This window comes from Symsagittifera roscoffensis, chromosome 1 (genome assembly GCF_963678635.1).
Source record: "Symsagittifera roscoffensis chromosome 1, txSymRosc1.1, whole genome shotgun sequence".
In the NCBI taxonomy this organism is placed as follows: domain Eukaryota; kingdom Metazoa; phylum Xenacoelomorpha; order Acoela; family Convolutidae; genus Symsagittifera; species Symsagittifera roscoffensis.
This window is the reverse complement of record NC_087062.1, coordinates 60,800,748-60,824,866: the sequence shown is the minus strand read 5'-3', so window position 1 is coordinate 60,824,866 and position 24,119 is coordinate 60,800,748. Positions and strand designations below refer to the sequence as shown.

General features: G+C 33.0%; 1 protein-coding gene across 2 annotated transcripts in view; it reads left to right on the top strand.

Moving 5' to 3' along the window:
• LOC134846801 (centrosomal protein of 44 kDa-like) overlaps positions 1 to 24,119 on the top strand; it is a 214,816-nt gene that overhangs the window by 182,998 nt on the left and 7,699 nt on the right. Inside the window, exons 6-8 of one of the 2 annotated variants that reach the window (XM_063864195.1) lie at positions 4,044 to 4,136; positions 4,583 to 5,010; positions 5,229 to 5,415. In XM_063864195.1, the coding sequence (XP_063720265.1) occupies positions 4,044 to 4,136; positions 4,583 to 5,010; positions 5,229 to 5,415 (708 nt within the window). Of the gene's footprint in view, positions 1 to 4,043; positions 4,137 to 4,582; positions 5,011 to 5,228; positions 5,439 to 24,119 lie in introns of both variants that reach the window. The other variant, XM_063864200.1, reaches the window with a different exon arrangement.

Sequence of the window (24,119 nt, the reverse complement as noted above, 5' to 3'; positions counted from 1 at the left end):
ATTTTTCAAATGTGTTTTTTTTTGCTGAAAGTTTTTGATTCCCGAAATGGCTTTAAAAATCTTCAAAAACTAATTTAACCAGAGTAAAATTAAAAATTAGCGTACTCTTCGCTTTGCTCGCTCGCATTCAGGCAAAAACTTCAAACCCGTTTTTCTCAATGGGAATAACGACCGAAGAGCTGTATTATAATATATTTCTCAACCCTCTCCGATGATTGTTTGTGGCATCTGATTTCGTGTGGAAAACAAAAAATAGGAAGAAAAAACTAAAACACTCGAATACAATGCTCCTCCCTATTTTTCAAACGGTCGGAACCAGACTAATTCATTGCACAAGCAGAGCGTAGTGTGATTGTATTATGCAATTTTTTTCCATGTGCAGTGTGCTTTGTCTAAAAATTTTTTGTAAAGTTTGGATTGTCGAACTACCGCTTGTCTGCGTATGTTTGTTGGCTTAATTTTGACAATTTTATTTTTTCTTCTATTATGAGCAGTTGTTTCTGCTTTTGAAATTTGCGATTTTGTTGGTTGCAACCTTACGAGCTGTGATTTTGAGAATTTTCCGTTTTTTTTTGCTTAAACCGTTTATTCGGCCAAAATAATTTGAATTATGCTATATTGTTTGAGTTATGCTATATTGTTAAATCATCTTATTTTAATTTGAAGGGCTAATTTAGGTTTTACTGCGCGTAATTGCTTAATTATGCTATATTGTTAAATCATCTTATTTTAAGTGCTGATTTAGGCTGATTTAGGTTTTACTGCGCGTAATTGCTTAGTTTTGGTTGAAAGTAGAAACTTCGAGTTTGATATTTCTTCAAAACTGGTTTTTGGAAAATGTTTTTTTTTCCTGGCTTAGCGGTCATCTATTATGCTATATTGTTAAATCATCTTATTTTAATTTAACAATATAGCATAATAAAAATCGGGCTTCACGTAGCCCGATTTTTTGAAGTATCAGATTTCTTTTAAATTTCTGATTGCTCTTTCTTAAGCGCCATTGATAGAGGTAATTGATTTACAATATTTTTTTGAGAAACTTCAGTTGCATTTTTTATGAACAGATTTTTCATCATTTTTTCAAATAAAGGTTTTTCAAATTATACTCTTTTGTTGCAAAATTTTTAACTCCGTCGGTTAATTTGCTCAGTGTTATTTCGCTTGCGGTTTTTAACCTTATGATTAACAAGCGTTATCAATTCGGAACATACTGTTTCTTGTTACCAATTTTTCTAACAGAATTATAGAACCATGTTCTCAAATATGCACCTTCGTCAGCCAACAGACATGTTTTGCTCATGTCTCTATATCAAATCCCCTTCTAATTCAATTGGAATTGTTGATGTTGGTTTTTACCACCTCTGAATAGGTATATTTTCTATTGCATTGTTTTTTTACTGGGCTTAGTGGTCTCATATTGCTCAGTTGGATAAGCGAATCAATTTTTTTAGGCTTGTGAGTTTTTTGAGGGGGAAATTTTTTATTTTCAAAAAATTTTTCTGAAAAATGCATTTTTGGCTGCTCAACGTTTTTTTAAAGTGCAATATGTGTCTGCTGAAAAAGTGTCGGCTATATTACCGCTTTGTAAGATTTGTTTAGATGCAACTTTTTTTCAATTTTCTTTACAATATAAGACAAAGATATGAAACTTTTGGTAGATCTACCTTTTCTCGATATTTCAAAAATTTTTCTCGACTTAGCGGCTCCTGCTCCTATTTTTTTTCTGCTATTATGTCTTTCTATTTGTCATTATATTATTGTGTTATATCGCACGTGGTGCGAAGCTATGCTTCGTCACTGTGTCTGAAAAGTGTCAGTCATTAAACGTTCTTGAATTCAAATGCTTTGTCTTTGAAAGCTGCAAGTTTTTCAAAATAAATCAATTTTTTGTGGTCTCCGTGATTTCAATGTGCTTTTTCTACTCTATGTTGGCTTTAAAAAATTAGATTCAATTTCGGATTAGTTTTTGAAAAATGTTTCCAGCTTTTCATGGGTCGGTCTTAGTTATATATTGTCATTTTCTGAATTTGGCAAAAATCTAGCACTGTTGGTATTGTCTTATTTCTGTAAAAAGAAAATCAGTAAAAAGAAACAACGTTTTATTACGATAATTGTAATTGTGCTGTTTTTGAACTGTTTTTGAAATTCATGATATTTAAGAGTAATAACATAGAGAGGTCTTGTTGATTTTTGTTGTTTTTTTTTTCAGGAAAAAGTCTGGAAATTTGTTCATGCTCAATTTTGATTCTTTTGCGGTTTGACTTGAGTTTTTTTTAAATTTCTCTTCATTTCGCTTGTTAAAAGGAAGGAAAACTCCACTATTGAAATGCAAAAGTGTTGAAGGTCGCGAAAAGTTTCTAATTTCGACTTCTAATTTCGAAAGTGGAATTTAATCAGGTTAATGAAGGTTAATTGTGTAATAAAATTCGATGCAAGAGAACTTCGATTTTTTTTTATCAAATATCACTTTTTCCTTAGTTTTGCTTTTTTCAAAAATATTGTGCCTTGTGAATTAAATTGTGGCAATTATGTTTCATCAACAACTGCAAGTTTCCTTAGATTCAAATATTTTTGAGTATGTACAGGCTAGGCTGTCATGCAATCTGATCACCATTGTGGTATCTTGTAAAATTTCAACTTCATCCGGCAAATGACTGCTCAAAAGATTTGATCAAAATGAATCTCGGTAAAAAGTTTTTTTTTCAGGTGTTTTCCTCTTATGGCTTAGCTCATATAAATTGAGACCTAAAGAGATAAGTTAGGAAAAGTTCAAATTTTTTTTTGAATGAGTCTGGCCAAACGACCTATTTTTCATTATATACTGCCTATTTAAATTTATTACAGTTTGTCTTATGTTCGTACATACCGCACTTGCGGTTGATTATCTGTATTTCAGACTCTTATATAGGTCGTGCTGATTTTTTTTCATATTTTTTTTCAGGAAAAGTTCACGCTAAAAATTGATTTTTTGTAGTTTGACTTCAGATTTCTTTTATAGTTCAGTTCTTTTCCATTGTTCAAAGAGAGGCAAACTTCACTATCGAACAGCAAAAGTGTAAAGGTCACAAAACCCATGATGGACTCTAGTTTCGAATGTGGAATTTTTTTTCAGCTTTCCCAGCGAAATAAAAAAGTTAATTATTGATCCCGTTTTCACTACTTGGTTCAATTTTATCAAAAAAGTTTCAATCGTACATTGTTTTAGAAGCTCAAAGTGCCTCTAAGTTTCTTTGAAATTCCATAGGTGAGATTCTCAAAAATTAAGTCAATGTTTTTTTTCTGTATCCTCGAGTTCATTGTCTTTGCTACTGTCTGTCGGCCTAACTAACTTGATTTCCGTTTTTTTGCGAGTTTAAAAATTGGAATAATTCCTATCTTAAAGCGTTATCAAATGGGATATCAAACCGATCTATTTGATAACTTGGTTAATAAATTCAACTCCAATAGGTTATTCTGCACATTGATCGTAGACGTAACTTTTATAACTGCGACGAAAAGGTCCAGTGTTACATTTCTGTCCGAATCCCGCTGTGAAAAAAAAATAGTCGATCTATCATGTCTACTTTTCTTTCTCATGTACACTTTTTCAAGTCTGATCACGACATTTTTTATTGCAAATGAAATCAATTGGCGGTTTAGTTACTGCTTGGTAAATTTTGAATGCTAATATTACGCTGAAATGGCATTTCTTTTCATGTGTTTCTCAAATTGAACCTCATTCGAGATAAGACTTGGGAAGTTTTGTTAGATGTAGTTTTTGCTTAAATTTTGTCTAATTTTTGTCGACTAGCTTACTTTGATAGGTTTTTGTTGCTGTGTTGAAAATAGTGCGTGTTGAAAAAAGTTCTGTTGTGTCTAAAAAATTGAAGATGTAGAGCTCACTTTATAATGCGCTAGGTAATATGTATTTTTAAGTGAATATCCATTCTTTTGCTGATTTTCTTATTCTTTTTTAAGCTGGAATAATTGGGAAATTTGTACTTTTCTTCGTGCCTTGTAAAACCTTGGGTCCAGATTTCGATAATCATAGTTTGTCTTTTTAGTCAAAGAAAATGGGAACGGAGTTAAAGATCTGGCAGCTATGTGTCATCAATCCAACATGAGACCTGCCGCAGTAAAAGTAACCGAAATTGTCGGTTAGTAAATTTTCGCTCACTTCATTTGTGAAAAAAAGACGTTGCAGTTTCTCTGTCGTTCAAGGACTAATTGAAATTCAGTCATCCACAGCAAGCTACGGTACCGCACTGGTTGCCATCCTCAGTCTTTAATTATTATGGTTTGCAAATAGCTATCAGTCAAAGCCCGAACTGACAAAAGAATCCGGAAACGGGAATTAATAAACGCTATCTTTCCATTAAAGTTCCGACAACCAGCTAACCAGTGCCTACGCAATATTTTATCTTCAAGACTTTGTAAATTTTTGTTTTGAAGCTTTGGTTTTGGAAATTGCACGCAGAGGTTACGGTAGAGATAAAATTACGCCCCCGGCGCATCCCTAAAGGGTCGAAACATTTTAAAGCTGCAATCATGAAATTTTCGAGCATCCCGTAAAAAAAACAAAATGATATTGCATATAATGCAGATGAGAAGACGATAGCTGCAAATGGAGAACAACTGGCAAGTTCGGCCTTTCGACAGGTGGGAGTTCCTCAGCCTATGGTTCAGAACCATGTTACAAGGGCCGACGACTTTTCATCTACCAACCGCTTTGCTCATATGCTCGCAAATGGACACGATTTGGAAACTAGAGATGTGAGGTCACAGTTAGAAGAACAGTCAAATCAGCTGAAAGAGGCAATGAAGTCGGCGAGTGAAAAAGAGGTAGTGATAGTTGAGAAGTTAGATCAAGTGTGCTCTATGTTGGAGCGCCTAAGCTCGCGTCAAGATCGGCTGGAATCTAAAGTGGATGAGTTGCTGAATAAACCAAATTCTGAAAGTAGTGCTTCCAGAACCTTGGACAACCTCAGTGCGAGAACGTCTCTGCTGGAGACCAAAATTGAAATGATAGAGGTTGGTGGAATTTTATCGAGCTCCATATTATTCGAATTAATAAGATTCAGTATTCAAACAATTTTTTGTTGAAAAGTTCCAGCTGGACATTGCTAGATTTAGGATAACTGTCCATAAATTGTCACTTGAAAGCCCCTAACGATCTTCGCTGATACGAAGGGATAAGATATTTCTAGCTAATCGATCAATTAAAGGACTGTTCAACTATTATTGTTTAGAGTGAAAATTCAAGAATATATCGTCAGAGTCCTGTAGCATCTATCACCAGAAACAGCCATTCATCAATTATCGATCAGCAGCGTCTTGTAAACGGAAATAACACAAAACATTTAGATGGTTTATCAATTACAGAACTAAACGATAGCAATAGCTCCATCAAATCATCGAATGCTAAATCTCGTGAAGGTAAACACTTCACAAACTCTCAGGTATTTCCCCCCAATTTTCGAAGTGTTTGTCCAGACAATTTTCGATGATCGAAATAACTGATTTTTGTTATTTGCAGTGTATGATCAGCGAGCTCCAAAAAATGTGGTGCTCGAATCAAACTATAGGGTTTCTTACAGTTTCAAAAAAATTTTCACCGCAGATTAAGTTTTTAGTAGCAATTATTTGAAATAAGTTGAAGGGCAGTCGCAAGTTTCTATGTTTGTTCCTGATTCAAGCTGTGTTGATTGCTTATTACCCTTTCGATGAGGAATGATTTTGCAATCGAGTACTAGACTTTTCCCTTAAATAACTTTGTTGACAGAATGGTCAATTTTGTAGGAAGTAAATTTCACGACTGCTGTTATGCAGACTGCTGACATGCTCGGTTTCTTGAAAATTTTAACAAAATACTATATTTTAGGTTGTAATTAGGGGAAGTTCGTTTCAGGTAATAGCTTTTTTTTCTAATTAATTTCTTGAAACAAGATTTTGTTGTTGCATATTTGTTATTTTTTCCTTCATAGGTCTGACAAATTTTTCGTATGCTAAATGCCATGCCATTTTGTATACAAATGGGTACAGCAGCCTAGCAGTAAGTTTTAGGCAAGAAAATTGCGGCCAAAAAATTGATAATTTAGAATCATAAAAAAACTTATTGAATTGGTAGGGTCGCATTTATCTTAGGCCGCTGCTCTCAATCCATTTTATTGTTTTACAAAAAATTTAGGTATTGATCCTAAGAAAACCAAGCCAATGGCTTAGTTCCTATATATTGAGACATACGCAGATAAGGTGGAAGTAGTGCATAAGTTCAAAAAAGTATTTGAAAGAGTCTGGATAAACGACCTCATCTTTTACTTCGCGTTTTTAATTGTATACTGTTTTTTATATGTTTGTTACGACCATTTGAAAAATGGGGAGGAATTTTGCATTCTGGTGGATTTCAGTTTTTTCTTTTTTTTCCACAAAAAATCAGGAACCACAAATTATCATCGGAATGGGACGAGTGATATAACATTATAAAGCCCTTTCAGTCGTGATTCGAAAGAAATTTAAAACATGACGTTTTTCTCGTGTTAAGAAAAAAGCTTTGAAATTTTCGATTTTTGGTCTTTTGTCGAACTAGTAAGGTCAGCGTGCAGGCTTTGTTTTTTTTACCCTTGCGATAAACAAGAGTATTGCAATCGAGTATTAGAGTTTTTCACGTAAATAACTGTTAACAGAATGGTCAATTTTAGTAGGAATGATAAATTTCACGACTGCTGTTATGCATACTGATGACATGCTCGATTTCTTGAAAGTTTTAATAAAATACTATATTATGAGTAGTAATAATGGGGAATTCTTTTCAGGTAATAGTTTTTTAAATAAATTTGAAACCGTTTTTTTTGCAGATTCGTCGTTTCTTCCAAGTTTCCGTCGGCTCATCCATTTTTTAAATGCAGTTTGTATTATTTGGTACTTTTGTTTCGTTTTTTTTTCTGCTCAAACGGTTTCGGCTTTTGTTATTTCAGCTCAGTCAAATTATGTTGCGTTGCTTTGAGTTTAAATTTACTTAAATGTGTTTTCCCATTTTTTGTAGCTCAGAACTTTTCATATGCTGAATGCAGTTTTCTTCGATCAATTATCATGTCATTTTGTTTATAAATAGGTACAGCAACCTAGCATTTATATTTAGGCGAAAAAGTTGCGCCGAATAAATGTATTACCTAGAACCATAAAAGAACTGATTGTTTTGCTAGGGTCGCATTTAGCTTAGGTCACTGCTCTTAATCCATTTTATTGTTTTACAAAAAATTTTAATTATTGAATGGCTTAGTTTTCTAATGGCTTAGTTCCTATTTTTGAGACATACACAGATGAGCTGGAAGTAGTGTATAAGCTCAAAAAAGATTTTGAATTAGTCTGGCCAAACGACCTTATCTTTTTTTTCGTATTTTTTCATTGTATACTGTTTTTTATATGTTTGTTACGACCATTTGAAAAATGGGGAGGAATTTTGCATTCGGGTGGATTTCTGTTTTTTCTTTTTTTTCCACAAAAAATCAGGTACCACAAATTATCATCGGAATGGGACGAGTGATATAACATTATAAAGCCCTTTCAGTCGTGATTCGAAAGAAATTTAAAACATGACGTTTTTCTCGTGTTAAGAAAAAAGCTTTGAAATTTTCGATTTTTGGTCTTTTGTCGAACTAGTAAGGTCAGTGTGCAGGCTTTGTTTTTTTTACCCTTGCGATAAACAAGAGTATTGCAATCGAGTATTAGAATTTTTCACGTAAATAACTGTTAACAGAATGGTCAATTTTAGTAGGAATGATAAATTTCACGACTGCTGTTATGCAGACTGATGACATGCTCGATTTCTTGAAAGTTTTAATAAAATACTATATTATGAGTAGTAATTATGGGGAATTCTTTTCAGGTAATAGTTTTTTAAATAAATTTGAAACCGTTTTTTTTTTGCAGATTCGTCGTTTCTTCCAAGTTTCCGTCGGCTCATCCATTTTTTAAATGCAGTTTGTATTATTTGGTACTTTTGTTTCGTTTTTTTTCTGCTCAAACGGTTTCGGCTTTTGTTATTTCAGCTCAGTCAAATTATGTTGCGTTGCTTTGAGTTTAAATTTACTTAAATGTGTTTTCCAATTTTTTGTAGCTCTGAGAACCTTTCATATGCTGAATGCAGTTTTCTTCGATCAATTATCATGTCATTTTGTTTATAAATAGGTACAGCAACCTAGCATTTATATTTAGGCGAAAAAGTTGCGCCGAATAAATGTATTACCTAGAACCATAAAAGAACTGATTGTATTGCTAGGGTCGCATTTAGCTTAGGTCACTGCTCTTAATCCATTTTATTGTTTTACAAAAAATTTTAATTATTGAATGGCTTAGTTTTCTAATGGCTTAGTTCCTGTTTTTGAGACATACACAGATGAGCTGGAAGTAGTGTATAAGTTCAAAAAAGATTTTGAATTAGTCTGGCCAAACGACCTCATCTTTTTTTTCGTATTTTTTCATTGTATACTATTTTTTCTGTTTTTGTTCCGATCATTTGAGAAATGGGGAGGAATTTCGTATTCTGGTCGGTTTCAGTTGTTTCCACGAAAATTCAGGTGCCTTAAATAATCATTGGAATGGGCCGAGTGATATATCACATTAAAGCCATTTCAGTCGAGATTCTTAACGGAAATTTAAAACATGGTAATTTTCTTGTCGAGAAAAACCGCTTTGAAATTTTCGATTTCTGGTCTTTTGTCGAACTAGTAACGTCAGCGTGCAGGCTTTGTTTGTTTTTCAAATAAATTTGTTGAAACAGGGTTTTCTTTTGAATATGTGTTGTTTTCGTCCTAGTTTCCGTCGGCTCATCTTCCATTTTTAAATGCAGTTTGTGTTCTTCGGTACTGGTTCGTTTGTTCTTCTTTCGATTGAACGGGTTTGGCTTATGCTATCTCAGTTTAGTCAAATTATGTTGCATTGATTCGAGGATAAATTTACTCTAATGCTTTATATGTTTCCTAAAAATTTTGGAACTTCATAGGTCTGACAACTTTTTCGTATGCTAAATGCCATGCCAATTTTTTTTTACAAATAGGTACAGCAGCCTGGCAGTAAAATTTAGGAAAAAAAATTGCGACGAAAAATTGGATTACCTAGAACCGTAATCGAACTTATTGTTATGCTAGGGTCGCATTTATCTTAGGCGAGTGCTCTCAACCCATCGTTTTGTTCTCTAGAAAATCTAGATATTGAATATTGATAAAACCAGTCCTATAGCTTAGTTCCCTAAAGGCTTAGTTCCTAAAAATTGAGACATACATAGATAAGTAAGAAGTAGTCCTAAATTTGAAAAAAGATAACGAATTAAACTGGCCAAACGACCTCATCTTTTACTGCGTGTGTTTCTACTTATTTACAGTTTTTTGAATTTTTGTTCCGATCATTTGAAAAATGGGGAGGGGTTTTGTATTCTGGTAGGTTTCAGTTTTTCTTTTTATTTCCACGAAAAATCAGGTACCACATAGTCATAGGAATGGGCCGAGTGATATATCCAAATAAAGCTCTGTCAGTCGTGATTCGAAAGAAATTTAAAACATGACTTTTTTCGTGTCGAAAAAAACTGGTTAAAAATTTTTGAGTTGTGGTCTAATTTCGAGCTAGTAAGGTCAGCGTGCCGGCTTACTTTTGGTTATTACCCTTGCGATAAGCAAGGGTATTGCAATCGGATACGAGGCTTTTTTCCCATAACTAACTTTGTTCATAGAATGGTCAATTTTAGTAGTCTATTTTATCCGAGTCATATATCCAAATAAAGCTCTGTCAGTCGTGATTCGAAAGAAATTTAAAACATGACTTTTTTCTCGTATCGAAAAAAAACTGGTTAAAAATTTTTGACTTGTGGTCTAATTTCGAGCTAGTAAGGTCAGCGTGCCGGCTTACTTTTGGTTATTACCCTTGCGATAAGCAAGGGTATTGCAATCGGATACGAGGCTTTTTTCCCATAACTAACTTTGGTCATAGAATGGTCAATTTTAGTAGTCTATTTTAGCCGAGTGATATATCCAAATAAAGCTCTGTCAGTCGTGATTCGAAAGAAATTTTAAACATGACTTTTTTCTCGTGTCAAGAAAAAAGCTTTGAAATTTCGATTTTTGGTCTTTTGTCGAACTAGTAAGGTCAGCGTGCAGGCTTTGTTTTTTTTTACCCTTGCGATAAACAAGAGTATTGGAATCGAGTATTAGAATTTTTCACGTAAATAACTGTTAACAGAATGGTCAATTTTAGTAGGAATGATAAATTTCACGACTGCTGTTATGCATACTGATGACATGCTCGATTTCTTGAAAGTTTTAATAAAATACTATATTATGAGTAGTAATAATGGGGAATTCTTTTCAGGTAATAGTTTTTTAAATAAATTTGAAACCGTTTTTTTTGCAGATTCGTCGTTTCTTCCAAGTTTCCGTCGGCTCATCCATTTTTTAAATGCAGTTTGTATTATTCGGTACTTTTGTTTCGTTTTTTTTTGCTCAAACGGTTTCGGCTTTTGTTATTTCAGCTCAGTCAAATTATGTTGCGTTGCTTTGAGTTTAAATTTACTTAAATGTGTTTCCCAATTTTTTGTAGCTCTGAGAAATTTTCATATGCTGAATGCAGTTTTCTTCGATCAATTATCATGTCATTTTGTTTATAAATAGGTACAGCAGCCTGGCATTTATATTTAGGCGAAAAAGTTGCGCCGAATAAATGTATTACCCAGAACCATAAAAGAACTGATTGTATTGCTAGGGTCGAATTTAGCTTAGGTCACTGCTCTTAATCCATTTTATTGTTTTACAAAAAATTTTAATTATTGAATGGCTTAGTTTTCTAATGGCTTAGTTCCTATTTTTGAGACATTCACAGATGAGCTGGAAGTAGTGTATAAGTTCAAAAAAGATTTTGAATTAGTCTGGCGAAACGACCTCATCTTTTTTTCGTGTTTTTTCATTGTATACTATTTTTTCTGTTTTTGTTCCGATCATTTGAGAAATGGGGAGGAATTTCGTATTCTGGTCGGTTTCAGTTTTTTCCACGAAAATTCAGGTGCCTTAAATAATCATTGGAATGGGCCGAGTGATATATCACATTAAAGCCATTTCAGTCGAGATTCTTAACGGAAATTTAAAACATGGTAATTTTCTTGTCGAGAAAAACCGCTTTGAAATTTTCGATTTCTGGTCTTTTGTCGAACTAGTAACGTCAGCGTGCAGGCTTTGTTTGTTTTTCAAATAAATTTCTTGAAACAGGGTTTTCTTTTGAATATGTGTTGTTTTCGTCCTAGTTTCCGTCGGCTCATCTTCCATTTTTAAATGCAGTTTGTGTTCTTCGGTACTGGTTCGTTTATTCTTCTTTCGATTGAACGGTTTTGGCTTATGCTACCTCAGTTTAGTCAAATTGTGTTGCATTGATTCGAGGATAAATTTACTCTAATGCTTTATATGTTTCCTAAAAATTTTGGAACTTCATAGGTCTGACAACTTTTTCGTATGCTAAATGCCATGCCAATTTTTTTTTACAAATAGGTACAGCAGCCTGGCAGTAAAATTTAGGAAAAAAAATTGCGACGAAAAATTGGATTACCTAGAACCGTAATCGAACTTATTGTTTTGCTAGGGTCGCATTTATCTTAGGCGAGTGCTCTCAACCCATCGTTTTGTTCTCTAGAAAATCTAGATATTGAATATTGATAAAACCAGTCCTATAGCTTAGTTCTCTAAAGGCTTAGTTCCTAAAAATTGAGACATACATAGATAAGTAAGAAGTAATCCTAAATTTGAAAAAAGATAACGAATTAAACTGGCCAAACGACCTCATCTTTTACTTCGTGTGTTTCTACTTATTTACAGTTTTTTGGTGTTTTTGTTCCGATCATTTGAAAAATGGGGAGGGGTTTTGTATTCTGGTGGGTTTCAGTTTTTCTTTTTATTTCCACGAAAAATCAGGTACCACATAGTCATAGGAATAGGCCGAGTGATATATCCAAATAAAGCTCTGTCAGTCGTGATTCGAAAGAAATTTAAAACATGACTTTTTTCTCGTGTCGAAAAAAACTGGTTAAAAATTTTTGACTTGTGGTCTAATTTCGAGCTAGTAAGGTCAGCGTGCCGGCTTACTTTTGGTTATTACCCTTGCGATAAGCAAGGGTATTGCAATCGGATACGAGGCTTTTTTCCCATAACTAACTTTGTTCATAGAATGGTCATTTTTAGTAGTCTATTTTAGCCGAGTGATATATCCAAATAAAGCTCTGTCAGTCGTGATTCGAAAGAAATTTAAAACATGACTTTTTTCTCGTGTCGAAAAAAACTGGTTAAAAATTTTTGATTTGTGGTCTAATTTCGAGCTAGTAAGGTCAGCGTGCCGGCTTACCTTTGGTTATTACCCTTGCGATAAGCAAGGGTATTGCAATCGGATACGATGCTTTTTTCCCGTAACTAACTTTGTTCATAAAATTGTCAATTTTAGTAGTAATTTCGGCGACGTTGACATGAAGACTGCTGATTTGCTCGATTTCTTGAAAATATTAATAAACATATATTTTAGTAGTGTTTAGGGGAAGTTCGTTTCAACTAATACCTTTTTTCAAATAAAATTCTGGAAACAAGATTTTTTTTGCATATTCTTTGTTTTAGTTTCCGTCGGCTCATCTTCCCATTTTTAAAATGCAGTTTGTTTTGTCTGTTTCTTTTGTTTTGTTCATTTTTTTTTTCGATTAAAAATATTCCTACTTGTCAAAAATATGTTGCGTAGCCTTGAGGATAAGTTTACTTATGTTTTGATGTGTTTCACAATTTTTAAACTTTAGTGGTCTGGCAACTTTTTCATATGCCAAATACAATTTTTCCCTCAAATCGCATGCAATTTCGTATACAAAGGGGTTTAGCAGCCTAGCAGTAAAATTTAGGAAAAAAAAATTGCGGCGAAAAATTGTATTACTCAGAGCTATTATAGAACCCATTGTATTGCTAGAGTCGCATTCATGTTGAGCCACTGCTCTGGCAACTTTTTCATATGCCAAATACAATTTTTCCCTCAAATCGCATGCAATTTCGTATACAAAGAGGTTTAGCAGCCTAGCAGTAAAATTTAGGCAAAAAAAATTGCGGCGAAAAATTGTATTACTCAGAGCTATTATAGAACCCATTGTATTGCTAGAGTCGCATTCATGTTGAGCCACTGCTCTCAACTTGTTTTTTTTTTACAATGAACGCAGTGGAGACAGTTGTATGTTTATTCCAAAAAATGTTTTTAAATGCTATAATAAGTACAGAAAATTGTATTTATACCTACTAATGCATTTTTGTTCAATTGAACTTCTTGAGTTCATTTCAATTTCATTTGCCAATTGGTTGGAATTTTTTGCCCTACAACTGAGACAGTTTTGATGCGGAAAACCGTGGACGACTTCTAGTTTCGAAAGTGGATTTTAAAGAATTTCCAGTGGAATAAAATTGTTACCTATTAAGCCAGTCTTCTCAGCTTAGGTTATTTTTTATGAAAGAAGTGCCACTCATAAGTTATTTTTGAAATTCAAACACTTTATAGGCCTCATATACTTTTTTGAAAGTCGGGGCAGTTTGTGTTCTTCGGTACTGGTTCGTTTGTTCTTTTTTCGATTGAACGGTTTTGGCTTATGCTAGTGATATATCCAGAGCAGTGATATATCCAACTTAAGTTTCAAGGTGTTGTAGTTTTTCCTGATGATTCAAATTAGCTCTATAGATTCTTTAACCCGGTATCATATTGAAGCCCTTTTAGTCATATTTCTGATTCAAATTCATTGACTCAGTTGCGAGGTAAAGTTTTTCTGATTATTTTATTGAGTCATTGAAAGTAGTGAACATCCTGTATTTGTTGTGATGATTTTGTTAGCTTTGCAGCTGGTGCAACGGTTGCGAAAAACGTGATTGACTTATAGACTTTAAAGTAGATTTAAATTTTCAGATTTCCCAGTGGTATAATAATTTAACCTATTGATCCAGTTTTCTCCAATTTGTCCATGAGTTTTAAGTCCATGTGTTTGTTCTTCGAATTTGGATAGTTAAAGATTTTGAAAGTCGATGAATTAGTTAAGACTTTTACATAGGTGCTGATGATTTTCTTTTTCGTTTTTTTTTTCCAGAAAAACAATCTTAAAATTTGTTGAGGCTCAAATTTACTTTTTCGATGCTTGACTTATGGTCTCTTTTTAAGTTCAAACCATTTTCATTTTCAATGGAAAGCAAACTTCTTATCGAACAGCGAAACTGTAAAATTTCAAAAACCGTGATCGACTCCTAGTGTGAAAAATGAAATTGTTTCCCAATTTGTTGTAGCTCTGAGAACTTTTCATTGTAGCTGAATGCAGTTTTCTTCGATTAATTATCATGTCATTTTGTTTATAAATAGGTACAGAAGCCTAGCATTTAATTTTAATTATTGAATGGCTTAGTTTTCTAATGGCTTAGTTCCTATTTTTTGAGACATACACAGATGAGTTGGAAGTAGTGTATGAGTTCAAAAAATATTTTGAATTAGTCTGGCCAAACGACCTCATCTTTTTTCGTGTTTTTTCATTGTATACTATTTTTTCTGTTTTTTCGATCATTTGAAAAATGGGGAGGAATTTCGTATTCTGGTGGGTTTCAGTTTTTCACGAAAATTCAGGTGCCTTAAATAATCATTGGAATGGGCCGAGTGATTTATCATATTAAAGACATTTCAGTCGAGATTCTTAACAGAAATTTAAAACATGGTAATTTTCTTGTGTCGAGAAAAACTGCTTTGAAATTTTCGATTTGTGGCCTTTTGTCGAACTAGTAACGTCAGCGTGCAGGCTTTGTTTTTTATTCAAATAAATTTTTTGAAACAGGGTTTTCTTTTGAATATATGTTGTTTTCGTCCTAGTTTCCGTCGGCTCATCTTCCATTTTTAAAGGCAGTTTGTGTTCTTCGGTACTGGTTCGTTTGTTCTTTTTTCGATTGAACGGTTTTGGCTTATGCTATCTCAGTTTAGTCAAATTATGTTGCATTGATTCGAGGATAAATTTACTTTAATGTTTTATGTTTCCTAAGATTTTTGGAACTTCATAGGTCTGACAACTTTTTCGTATGCTAAATGCCATGCCAATTTTTTTTACAAATAGGTACAGCAGCCTGGCAGTAAAATTTAGGGAAAAAAATTGCGACGAAAAATTGATTACCTAGAACCGTAATTGAACTTATTGTTTTGCTAGGGTCGCATTTATCTGAGGCGAGTGCTCTCAACCCATTGTTTTGTTCTCTAAAAAATCTAGATATTGAATATTGGTAAAACCAATTAACGAAGATAACGAATTAAACTGGCCAAACGACCTCATCTTTTACGTCGTGTGTTTCTACTTACTTATTTACAGTTTTTTGTTTTTTTGTTCTGATCATTTGAAAAATGGGGAGGGGTTTTGTATTCTGGTGGGTTTCAGTTTTTCTTTTTATTTCTACGAAAAGTCAGGTACCACATAGTCATAGGAATGGGCCGAGTGATATATCCAAATAAAGCTCTGTCAGTCGTGATTCGAAAGAAATTTAAAACATGACTTTTTTCTCGTGTCGAGAAAAACTGGTTAAAAGTTTTTGATTTGTGGTCTAATTTCGAGCTAGTAAGGTCAGCGTGCCGGCTTACTCTTGGTTATTACTCTTGCGATAAGCAAGGGTATTGCATCCGGAAACGAGGCTTTTTTCCCGTAAATAACTTTGTTCATAGTATGGTCAATTTTAATAGTAATTTCCACGACCGCTGACATGCAGACTGCTGATTTGCTCGATTTCTTGAAAATATTAATAAACATATAATTTAGGAGTATTTAGGGGAAGTTCGTTTCAACTAATACCTTTTTTCAAATAAAATTCTGGAAACAAGATTTTTTTTTCATAATCTTTGTTTTAATTTCCGTCTGCTCATCTTCCCATTTTTAAAATGCAGTTTGTTTTGTCTGATACTTTTGTTTTGTTTATTTTTTTTTCGATTAAAAATCTTCCGGCTTGTCAAAATTATGCTGCGTAGCTTCGAGGATAAACTTACTTATGTTTTGATGTGTTTCACAAAACTTTTAAACTTTATAGCTCTGGCAATTTTTTCATATGTCAAATGCAGTTTTTTCCCTGATATAGCATGAAATTTTGTATACAAAGGTGTATAGCAGCCTAGCAGTAAAACTTAGGCCAAAAATAAATTGCGGCGAAAAATTGGAGTATGTAGAGCTATAATAGAACCCATTGTATTGTTAGAGTCGCATTCATGTTAAGCCACTGCTCTCAACTTGTTTTTTTTTACAATGAACGCAGTGGAGACAGTTGCATGTTTATTCCAAAAAATGTTTTTAAATGCTATAATATGTACAGAAAATTGTATTTATACATACTAATGCTTTTTTGTTCATTTGAACTTCTTGAGCAATTGGTTTGCCAAATGGTTGGAATTTTTTGCCCTAGAACTGAGAAAGTTTTGATGCGGAAAACCGTGGACGACTTCTAGTTTCGTAAGTAGATTTTAAAGAATTTCCAGTGGAATAAAAATGTTACCTAATAAACCAGTCTTCTCAGCTTAGGTTATTTTTATCGAAAAAGTGCCACTCATAAGTTATTTTTGAAATTCAAACACCTTATAGGCCTCATATTTCTTGTGAAAGTCTAAAGGGTTCTTAGTCTTAGTCAACAAATCTATTATATTTTTAAATGCGGGCTTCATTATCCCGCCATGTTTAAGCTTTTTCAATGTATTATTTTTGCATGTTTAAGCTATATCGTATATTGCAATGGTTAAGATTTTTTTTTCGATTTTCTAATTTGATTTTAGTGGTTATTTTACCGAGTTTAAGTTAAGCAGCCCAATATCGAATTAGGGGTTGCGAATTTGGCCTCCAATTTCGAATGCCCGAATCATTTTAGTTAACGAGATAAGACGATTTTTGAGATTTTTTCAAAAATTTTCAGAAATTTCAAATAACAAAATAATTTACAAAACTTGAAGTTCCCAACCCTGTAGTTGGGTGCTATTGGAGTACTCTAAGGAGTTACAAATTTTGCCTCCAAATATGACTGTTCAAATCCTTGTAGTTTTCGAGATATGACGTTTTTTGTGATTTTTTCGAAAAATTTTCAGAAAACTTATTTTAATTTTTTTTCGCAAAAGCTGAAATTCCCAAACCTGTAGTTGGGTCCTGTCAGAGTAATCTCAAAGATTGCGAATCTTGCCTCCAAATATGATTGCTCAATTCTTTGTAGTTTTCGAGATATGACGTTTTTTGCGATTTTTTCAAAATTTTTCAGAAAACTTGAATTATTTTTTTTCTTTAAAAATCTGAAATACCCAACCCTGTAGTTAGGTCTTATCAAAGTACTCTCAAGGATTGCAAATTTTGCCTCACAATATGACTGCTCAATTCTTTGTAGTTTTCGAGATATGACGCTTTTTGTGATTTTTTTGCAAAATTTTTCAGAAAACTTGAATTATTTTTTTTTCTTTAAAAATCTGAAATACCCAACCCTGATGTTAGGTCTTATCAAAGTACTCTCAAGGATTGCAAATTTTGCCTCCCAATATGACTGCTCAATTCTTTGTAGTTTTCGAAATATGACGCTTTTTGTGATTTTTCAAAATTTTTCAGAAAACTTAAATTATGATTACTTTTTTAAAATCTGAAATTCCGAACCCTGTAGTTAGGTCCTGTCGGAGTACTCTCAAAAATTGCGAATCTTGCCTCCAAGTATGACTGCTCAATTCTTTGTAGTTTTCGAGATATGACGTTTTTTGCGATTTTTTCAAAATTTTTCAGAAAACTTGAATTATTTCTTTTCTTTAAAAATCTGAAATACCCAACCCTGTAGTTAGGTCTTATCAAAGTACTTTCAAGGATTGCAAATTTTGCCTCCCAATATGACTGCTCAATTCTTTGTAGTTTTCGAGATATGACGCTTTTTGTGATTTTTCAAAATTTTTCAGAAAACTTGAATTATGATTACTTTTTAAAAATCTGAAATTCCGAACCCTGTAGTTTTGCGAATCTTGCCTCCAAGTATGACCGCTCAATTTTTTGTAGTTTTCGAGATATGACGTTTTTTGCGATATAAGAATTGCGATATGCTGAATGCAGTTTTCTTCGATCAATTATCATGTCATTTTGTTTATAAATAGGTACAGCAGCCTGGCATTTATATTTAGGCGAAAAAGTTGCGCCGAATAAATGTATTACCTAGAACCATAAAAGAACTGATTGTATTGCTAGGGTCGAATTTAGCTTAGGTCACTGCTCTTAATCCATTTTATTGTTTTACAAAAAATTTTAATTATTGAATGGCTTAGTTTTCTAATGGCTTAGTTCCTATTTTTGAGACATACACAGATGAGCTGGAAGTAGTGTATAAGTTCAAAAAAGATTTTGAATTAGTCTGGCCAAACGACCTCATCTTTTTTTCGTGTTTTTTCATTGTATACTATTTTTTCTGTTTTTGTTCCGATCATTTGAGAAATGGGGAGGAATTTCGTATTCTGGTCGGTTTCAGTTTTTTCCACGAAAATTCAGGTGCCTTAAATAATCATTGGAATGGGCCGAGTGATATATCACATTAAAGCCATTTCAGTCGAGATTCTTAACGGAAATTTAAAACATGGTAATTTTCTTGTCGAGAAAAACCGCTTTGAAATTTTCGATTTCTGGTCTTTTGTCGAACTAGTAACGTCAGCGTGCAGGCTTTGTTTGTTTTTCAAATAAATTTCTTGAAACAGGGTTTTCTTTTGAATATGTGTTGTTTTCGTCCTAGTTTCCGTCGGCTCATCTTCCATTTTTAAATGCAGTTTGTGTTCTTCGGTACTGGTTCGTTTGTTCTTCTTTCGATTGAACGGTTTTGGCTTATGCTATCTCAGTTTAGTCAAATTATGTTGCATTGATTCGAGGATAAATGTACTCTAATGCTTTATATGTTTCCTAAAAATTTTGGAACTTCATAGGTCTGACAACTTTTTTGTATGCTAAATGCCATGCCAATTTTTTTTTTACAAATAGGTACAGCAGCCTGGCAGTAAAATTTAAGAAAAAAAATTGCGACGAAAAATTGGATTACCTAGAACCGTAATCGAACTTATTGTTTTGCTAGGGTCGCATTTATCTTAGGCGAGTGCTCTCAACCCATCGTTTTGTTCTCTAGAAAATCTAGATGTTGAATATTGATAAAACCAGTCCTATAGCTTAGTTCCCTAAAGGCTTAGTTCCTAAAAATTGAGACATACATAGATAAGTAAGTAGTCCTAAATTTGAAAAAAGATAACGAATTAAACTGGCCAAACGACCTCATCTTTTACTTCGTGTGTTTCTACTTGTTTACAGTTTTTTGTATTTTTGTTCCGATCATTTGAAAAATGGGGAGGGGTTTTGTATTCTGGTGGGTTTCAGTTTTTCTTTTTATTTCCACGAAAAATCAGGTACCACATAGTCATAGGAATGGGCCGAGTGATATATCCAAATAAAGAAATTTAAAATATGACTTTTTTCTCGTGTCGAAAAAAACTGGTTAAAAATTTTTGATTTGTGGTCTAATTTCGAGCTAGTAAGGTCAGCGTGCCGGCTTACTTTTGGTTATTACCCTTGCGATAAGCAAGGGTGTTGCAATCGGATACGATGCTTTTTTCCCGTAACTAACTTTGTTCATAAAATGGTCAATTTTAGTAGTAATTTCCGCGACGTTGACATGAAGACTGCTGATTTGCTCGATTTCTTGAAAATATTAATAAACATATATTTTAGTAGTGTTTAGGGGAAGTTCGTTTCAACTAATACCTTTTTTCAAATTAAATTCTGGAAACAAGATTTTTTTTGAATATTCTTTGTTTTAGTTTCCGTCGGCTCATCTTCCCATTTTTAAAATGCAGTTTGTTTTGTCTGTTTCTTTTGTTTTGTTCATTTTTTTTTTCGATTAAAAATATTCCTGCTTGTCAAAAATTTGTTGCGTAGCCTCGAGGATAAGTTTACTTATGTTTTGATGTGTTTCACAATTTTTAAACTTTACTGCTCTGGCAACTTTTTCATATGCCAAATACAATTTTTCCCTCAAATCGCATGCAATTTCGTATACAAAGGGGTTTAGCAGCCTAGCAGTAAAATTTAGGCAAAAAAAAATTGCGGCGAAAAATTGTATTACTCAGAGCTATTATAGAACCCATTGTATTGCTAGAGTCGCATTCATTTTGAGCCACTGCTCTCAACTTGTTTTTTTTTACAACGAACGCAGTGGAGACAGTTGTATGTTTATTCCAAAAAATGTTTTTAAATGCTATAATAAGTACAGAAAATTGAATTTATACCTACTAATGCATTTTTGTTCAATTGAACTTCTTGAGTTCATTTCAATTTGATTTGCCAATTGGTTGGAATTTTTTGCCCTACAACTGAGACAGTTTTGATGCGGAAAACCGTGGACGACTTCTAGTTTCGAAAGTGGATTTTAAAGAATTTCCAGTGGAATAAAATTGTTACCTATTAAGCCAGTCTTCTCAGCTTAGGTTATTTTTATCTAAGAAGTGCCACTCATAAGTTATTTTTGAAATTCAAACACTTTATAGGCCTCATATACTTTTTTGAAAGTCTAAAGGGTTCGTAGTTTTAGTCAACAAATAAGTATTAAATCAGATATTCTCAGTAAGTTTTGTTTTCATTAATTTATGCCTCAAGTCGCTCAATTTCGAAAAAATGACTTAAGTTTCAAGGTTCTGTAGTTTTTCCTGATGATTTAAGTTAGCTCGATAGATTCTTGAGCTCGGTATCATATTGAAGCACTCTTAGTCATATTTCTGATTCAAATTTATTGACTCAGTTGCGAGGTAAAGTTTTTCTGATTATTTTATTGAGTCATTGAAGGTAGTGAACATCCTGTATAGGTCGTGATGATTTTGTTAGTTTTGCAGCTGGTGCAAAGGTTGCGAAAAACGTGATTGACTTATAGATTTTAAAGTAGATTTAAATTTTCAGATTTCCCAGTGGAATAATAATTTAACCTATTGATACAGTTTTCTCCATTTTCTCCATGAGTTTTATGTCCATGTGTTTGTTCTTCTAAATTGGATAGTTAAAAATTTTCGATAAGTCGATGAAGTAGTTCAGACTTTAACATAGGTGCTGATGATTTTCTTTTTCGTTTTTTTTTTCCAGAAAAACAATCTTAAAATTTGTTGAGGCTCAAATTTACTTTATCGATGCTTGACTTATGGTCTCTTTTTAAGTTCAAACCATTTTCATTTTCAATGGAAAGCAAACTTCTTATCGAACAGCGAAACTGTAAAATTTCAAAAACCGTGATCGACTCCTAGTGTGGAAAATGAAATTCAATGTTCATATTTCCCAGCCGATTAACATGTTTGCCCATTGATCATTTACCTATTGATAATTGATCCAGTTATCTAAAGTTGGGTTAATTTAACCAAAAAAAATTTCTATCAATAATTGTACCTGGAATTCAGCCTTCAGGGCGTCTTTTTTCAAAAAAAAATTCAAAAATAAACAACTCACTGTTTTTTTTTTACTTGCGTTCATTGCTTTGAGTTTCAATTTACTTAAATGTGTTTCCCAATTTGTTGTAGCTCTGAGAACTTTTCATTGTAGCTGAATGCAGTTTTCTTCGATTAATTATCATGTCATTTTGTTTATAAATAGGTACAGCAGCCTAGCATTTAATTTTAATTATTGAATGGCTTAGTTTTCTAAAGGCTTAGTTCCTATATATTGAGACATACATAGATAAGTAAGAATTAGTCCTAAATTTGAAAAAAGATAACGAATTAAACTGGCCAAACGACCTCATCTTTTACGTCGTGTGTTTCTACTTAATTATTTACAGTTTTTTGTTTTTTTGTTCCGATCATTTGAAAAATGGGGAGGGGTTTTGTATTCTGGTGGGTTTCAGTTTTTCTTTTTATTTCTACGAAAAATCAGGTACCACATAGTCTTAGGAATGGGCCGAGTGATATATCCAAATAAAGCTCTGTCAGTCGTGATTCGAAAGAAATTTAAAACATGACTTTTTTCTCGTGTCGAAAAAAAACTGGTTAAAATTTTTTGATTTGTGGTCAAATTTCGAGCTAGTAAGGTCAGCGTGCCGGCTTACTTTTGGTTATTACCCTTGCGATAAGCAAGGGTATTGCAATCGGATACGATCCTTTTTTCCCGTAACTAACTTTGTTCATAAAATGGTCAATTTTAGTAGTAATTTCCGCGACGTTGACATGAAGACTGCTGATTTGCTCGATTTCTTGAAAATATTAATAAACATATATTTTAGTAGTGTTTAGGGGAAGTTCGTTTCAACTAATACCTTTTTTCAAATTAAATTCTGGAAACAAGACTTTTTTTGCATATTCTTTGTTTTAGTTTCCGTCGGCTCATCTTCCCATTTTTAAAATGCAGTTTGTTTTGTCTGTTTCTTTTGTTTTGTTCATTTTTTTTCGATTAAAAATATTCCTGCTTGTCAAAAATATGTTGCGTAGCCTCGAGGATAAGTTTACTTATGTTTTGATGTGTTTCACAATTTTTAAACTTTACTGCTCTGGCAACTTTTTCATATGCCAAATACAATTTTTCCCTCAAATCGCATGCAATTTCGTATACAAAGGGGTTTAGCAGCCTAGCAGTAAAATTTAGGCAAAAAAAAATTGCGGCGAAAAATTGTATTACTCAGAGCTATTATAGAACCCATTGTATTGCTAGAGTCGCATTCATTTTGAGCCACTGCTCTCAACTTGTTTTTTTTACAACGATCGCAGTGGAGACAGTTGTATGTTTATTCCAAAAAATGTTTTTAAATGCTATAATAAGTACAGAAAATTGAATTTATACCTACTAATGCATTTTTGTTCAATTGAACTTCTTGAGTTCATTTCAATTTCATTTGCCAATTGGTTGGAATTTTTTGCCCTACAACTGAGACAGTTTTGATGCGGAAAACCGTGGACGACTTCTAGTTTCGAAAGTGGATTTTAAAGAATTTCCAGTGGAATAAAAATGTTACCTATTAAGCCAGTCTTCTCAGCTTAGGTTATTTTTATCTAAGAAGTGCCACTCATAAGTTATTTTTGAAATTCAAACACTTTATAGGCCTCATATACTTTTTTGAAAGTCTAAAGGGTTCGTAGTTTTAGTCAACAAATAAGTATTAAATCAGATATTCTCAGTAAGTTTTGTTTTCATTAATTTATGCCTCAAGTCGCTCAATTTCGAAAAAATGACTTAAGTTTCAAGGTTCTGTAGTTTTTCCTGATGATTTAAGTTAGCTCGATAGATTCTTGAGCTCGGTATCATATTGAAGCACTCTTAGTCATATTTCTGATTCAAATTTATTGACTCAGTTGCGAGGTAAAGTTTTTCTGATTATTTTATTGAGTCATTGAATGTAGTGAACATCCTGTATTTGTCGTGATGATTTTGTTAGCTTTGCAGCTGGTGCAACGGTTGCGAAAAACGTGATTGACTTATAGATTTTAAAGTAGATTTAAATTTTCAGATTTCCCAGTGGTATAATAATTTAACCTATTGATCCAGTTTTCTCCAATTTTTCCATGAGTTTTAAGTCCATGTGTTTGTTCTTCGAATTTGGATAGTTAAAGATTTTGAAAGTTGATGAATTAGTTAAGACTTTTACATAGGTGCTGATGATTTTCTTTTTCGTTTTTTTTTCCAGAAAAACAATCTTAAAATTTGTTGAGGCTCAAATTTACTTTTTCGATGCTTGACTTATGGTCTCTTTTTAAGTTCAAACCATTTTCATTTTCAATGGAAAGCAAACTTCTTATCGAACAGCGAAACTGTAAAATTTCAAAAACCGTGATCGACTCCTTGTGTGGAAAATGAAATTCAATGTTCATATTTCCCAGCCGAATAACATGTTTGCCCATTGATCATTTACCTATTGATAATTGATCCAGTTATCTAAAGTTGGGTTAATTTAACCAAAAAAAATTTCTATCAATAATTGTACCTGGAATTCAGCCTTCAGGGCGTCTTTTTTCAAAAAAAAATTCAAAAATAAACAACTCACTGTTTTTTTTTACTTGCGTTCATTGCTTTGAGTTTCAATTTACTTAAATGTGTTTCCCAATTTGTTGTAGCTCTGAGAACTTTTCATTGTAGCTGAATGCAG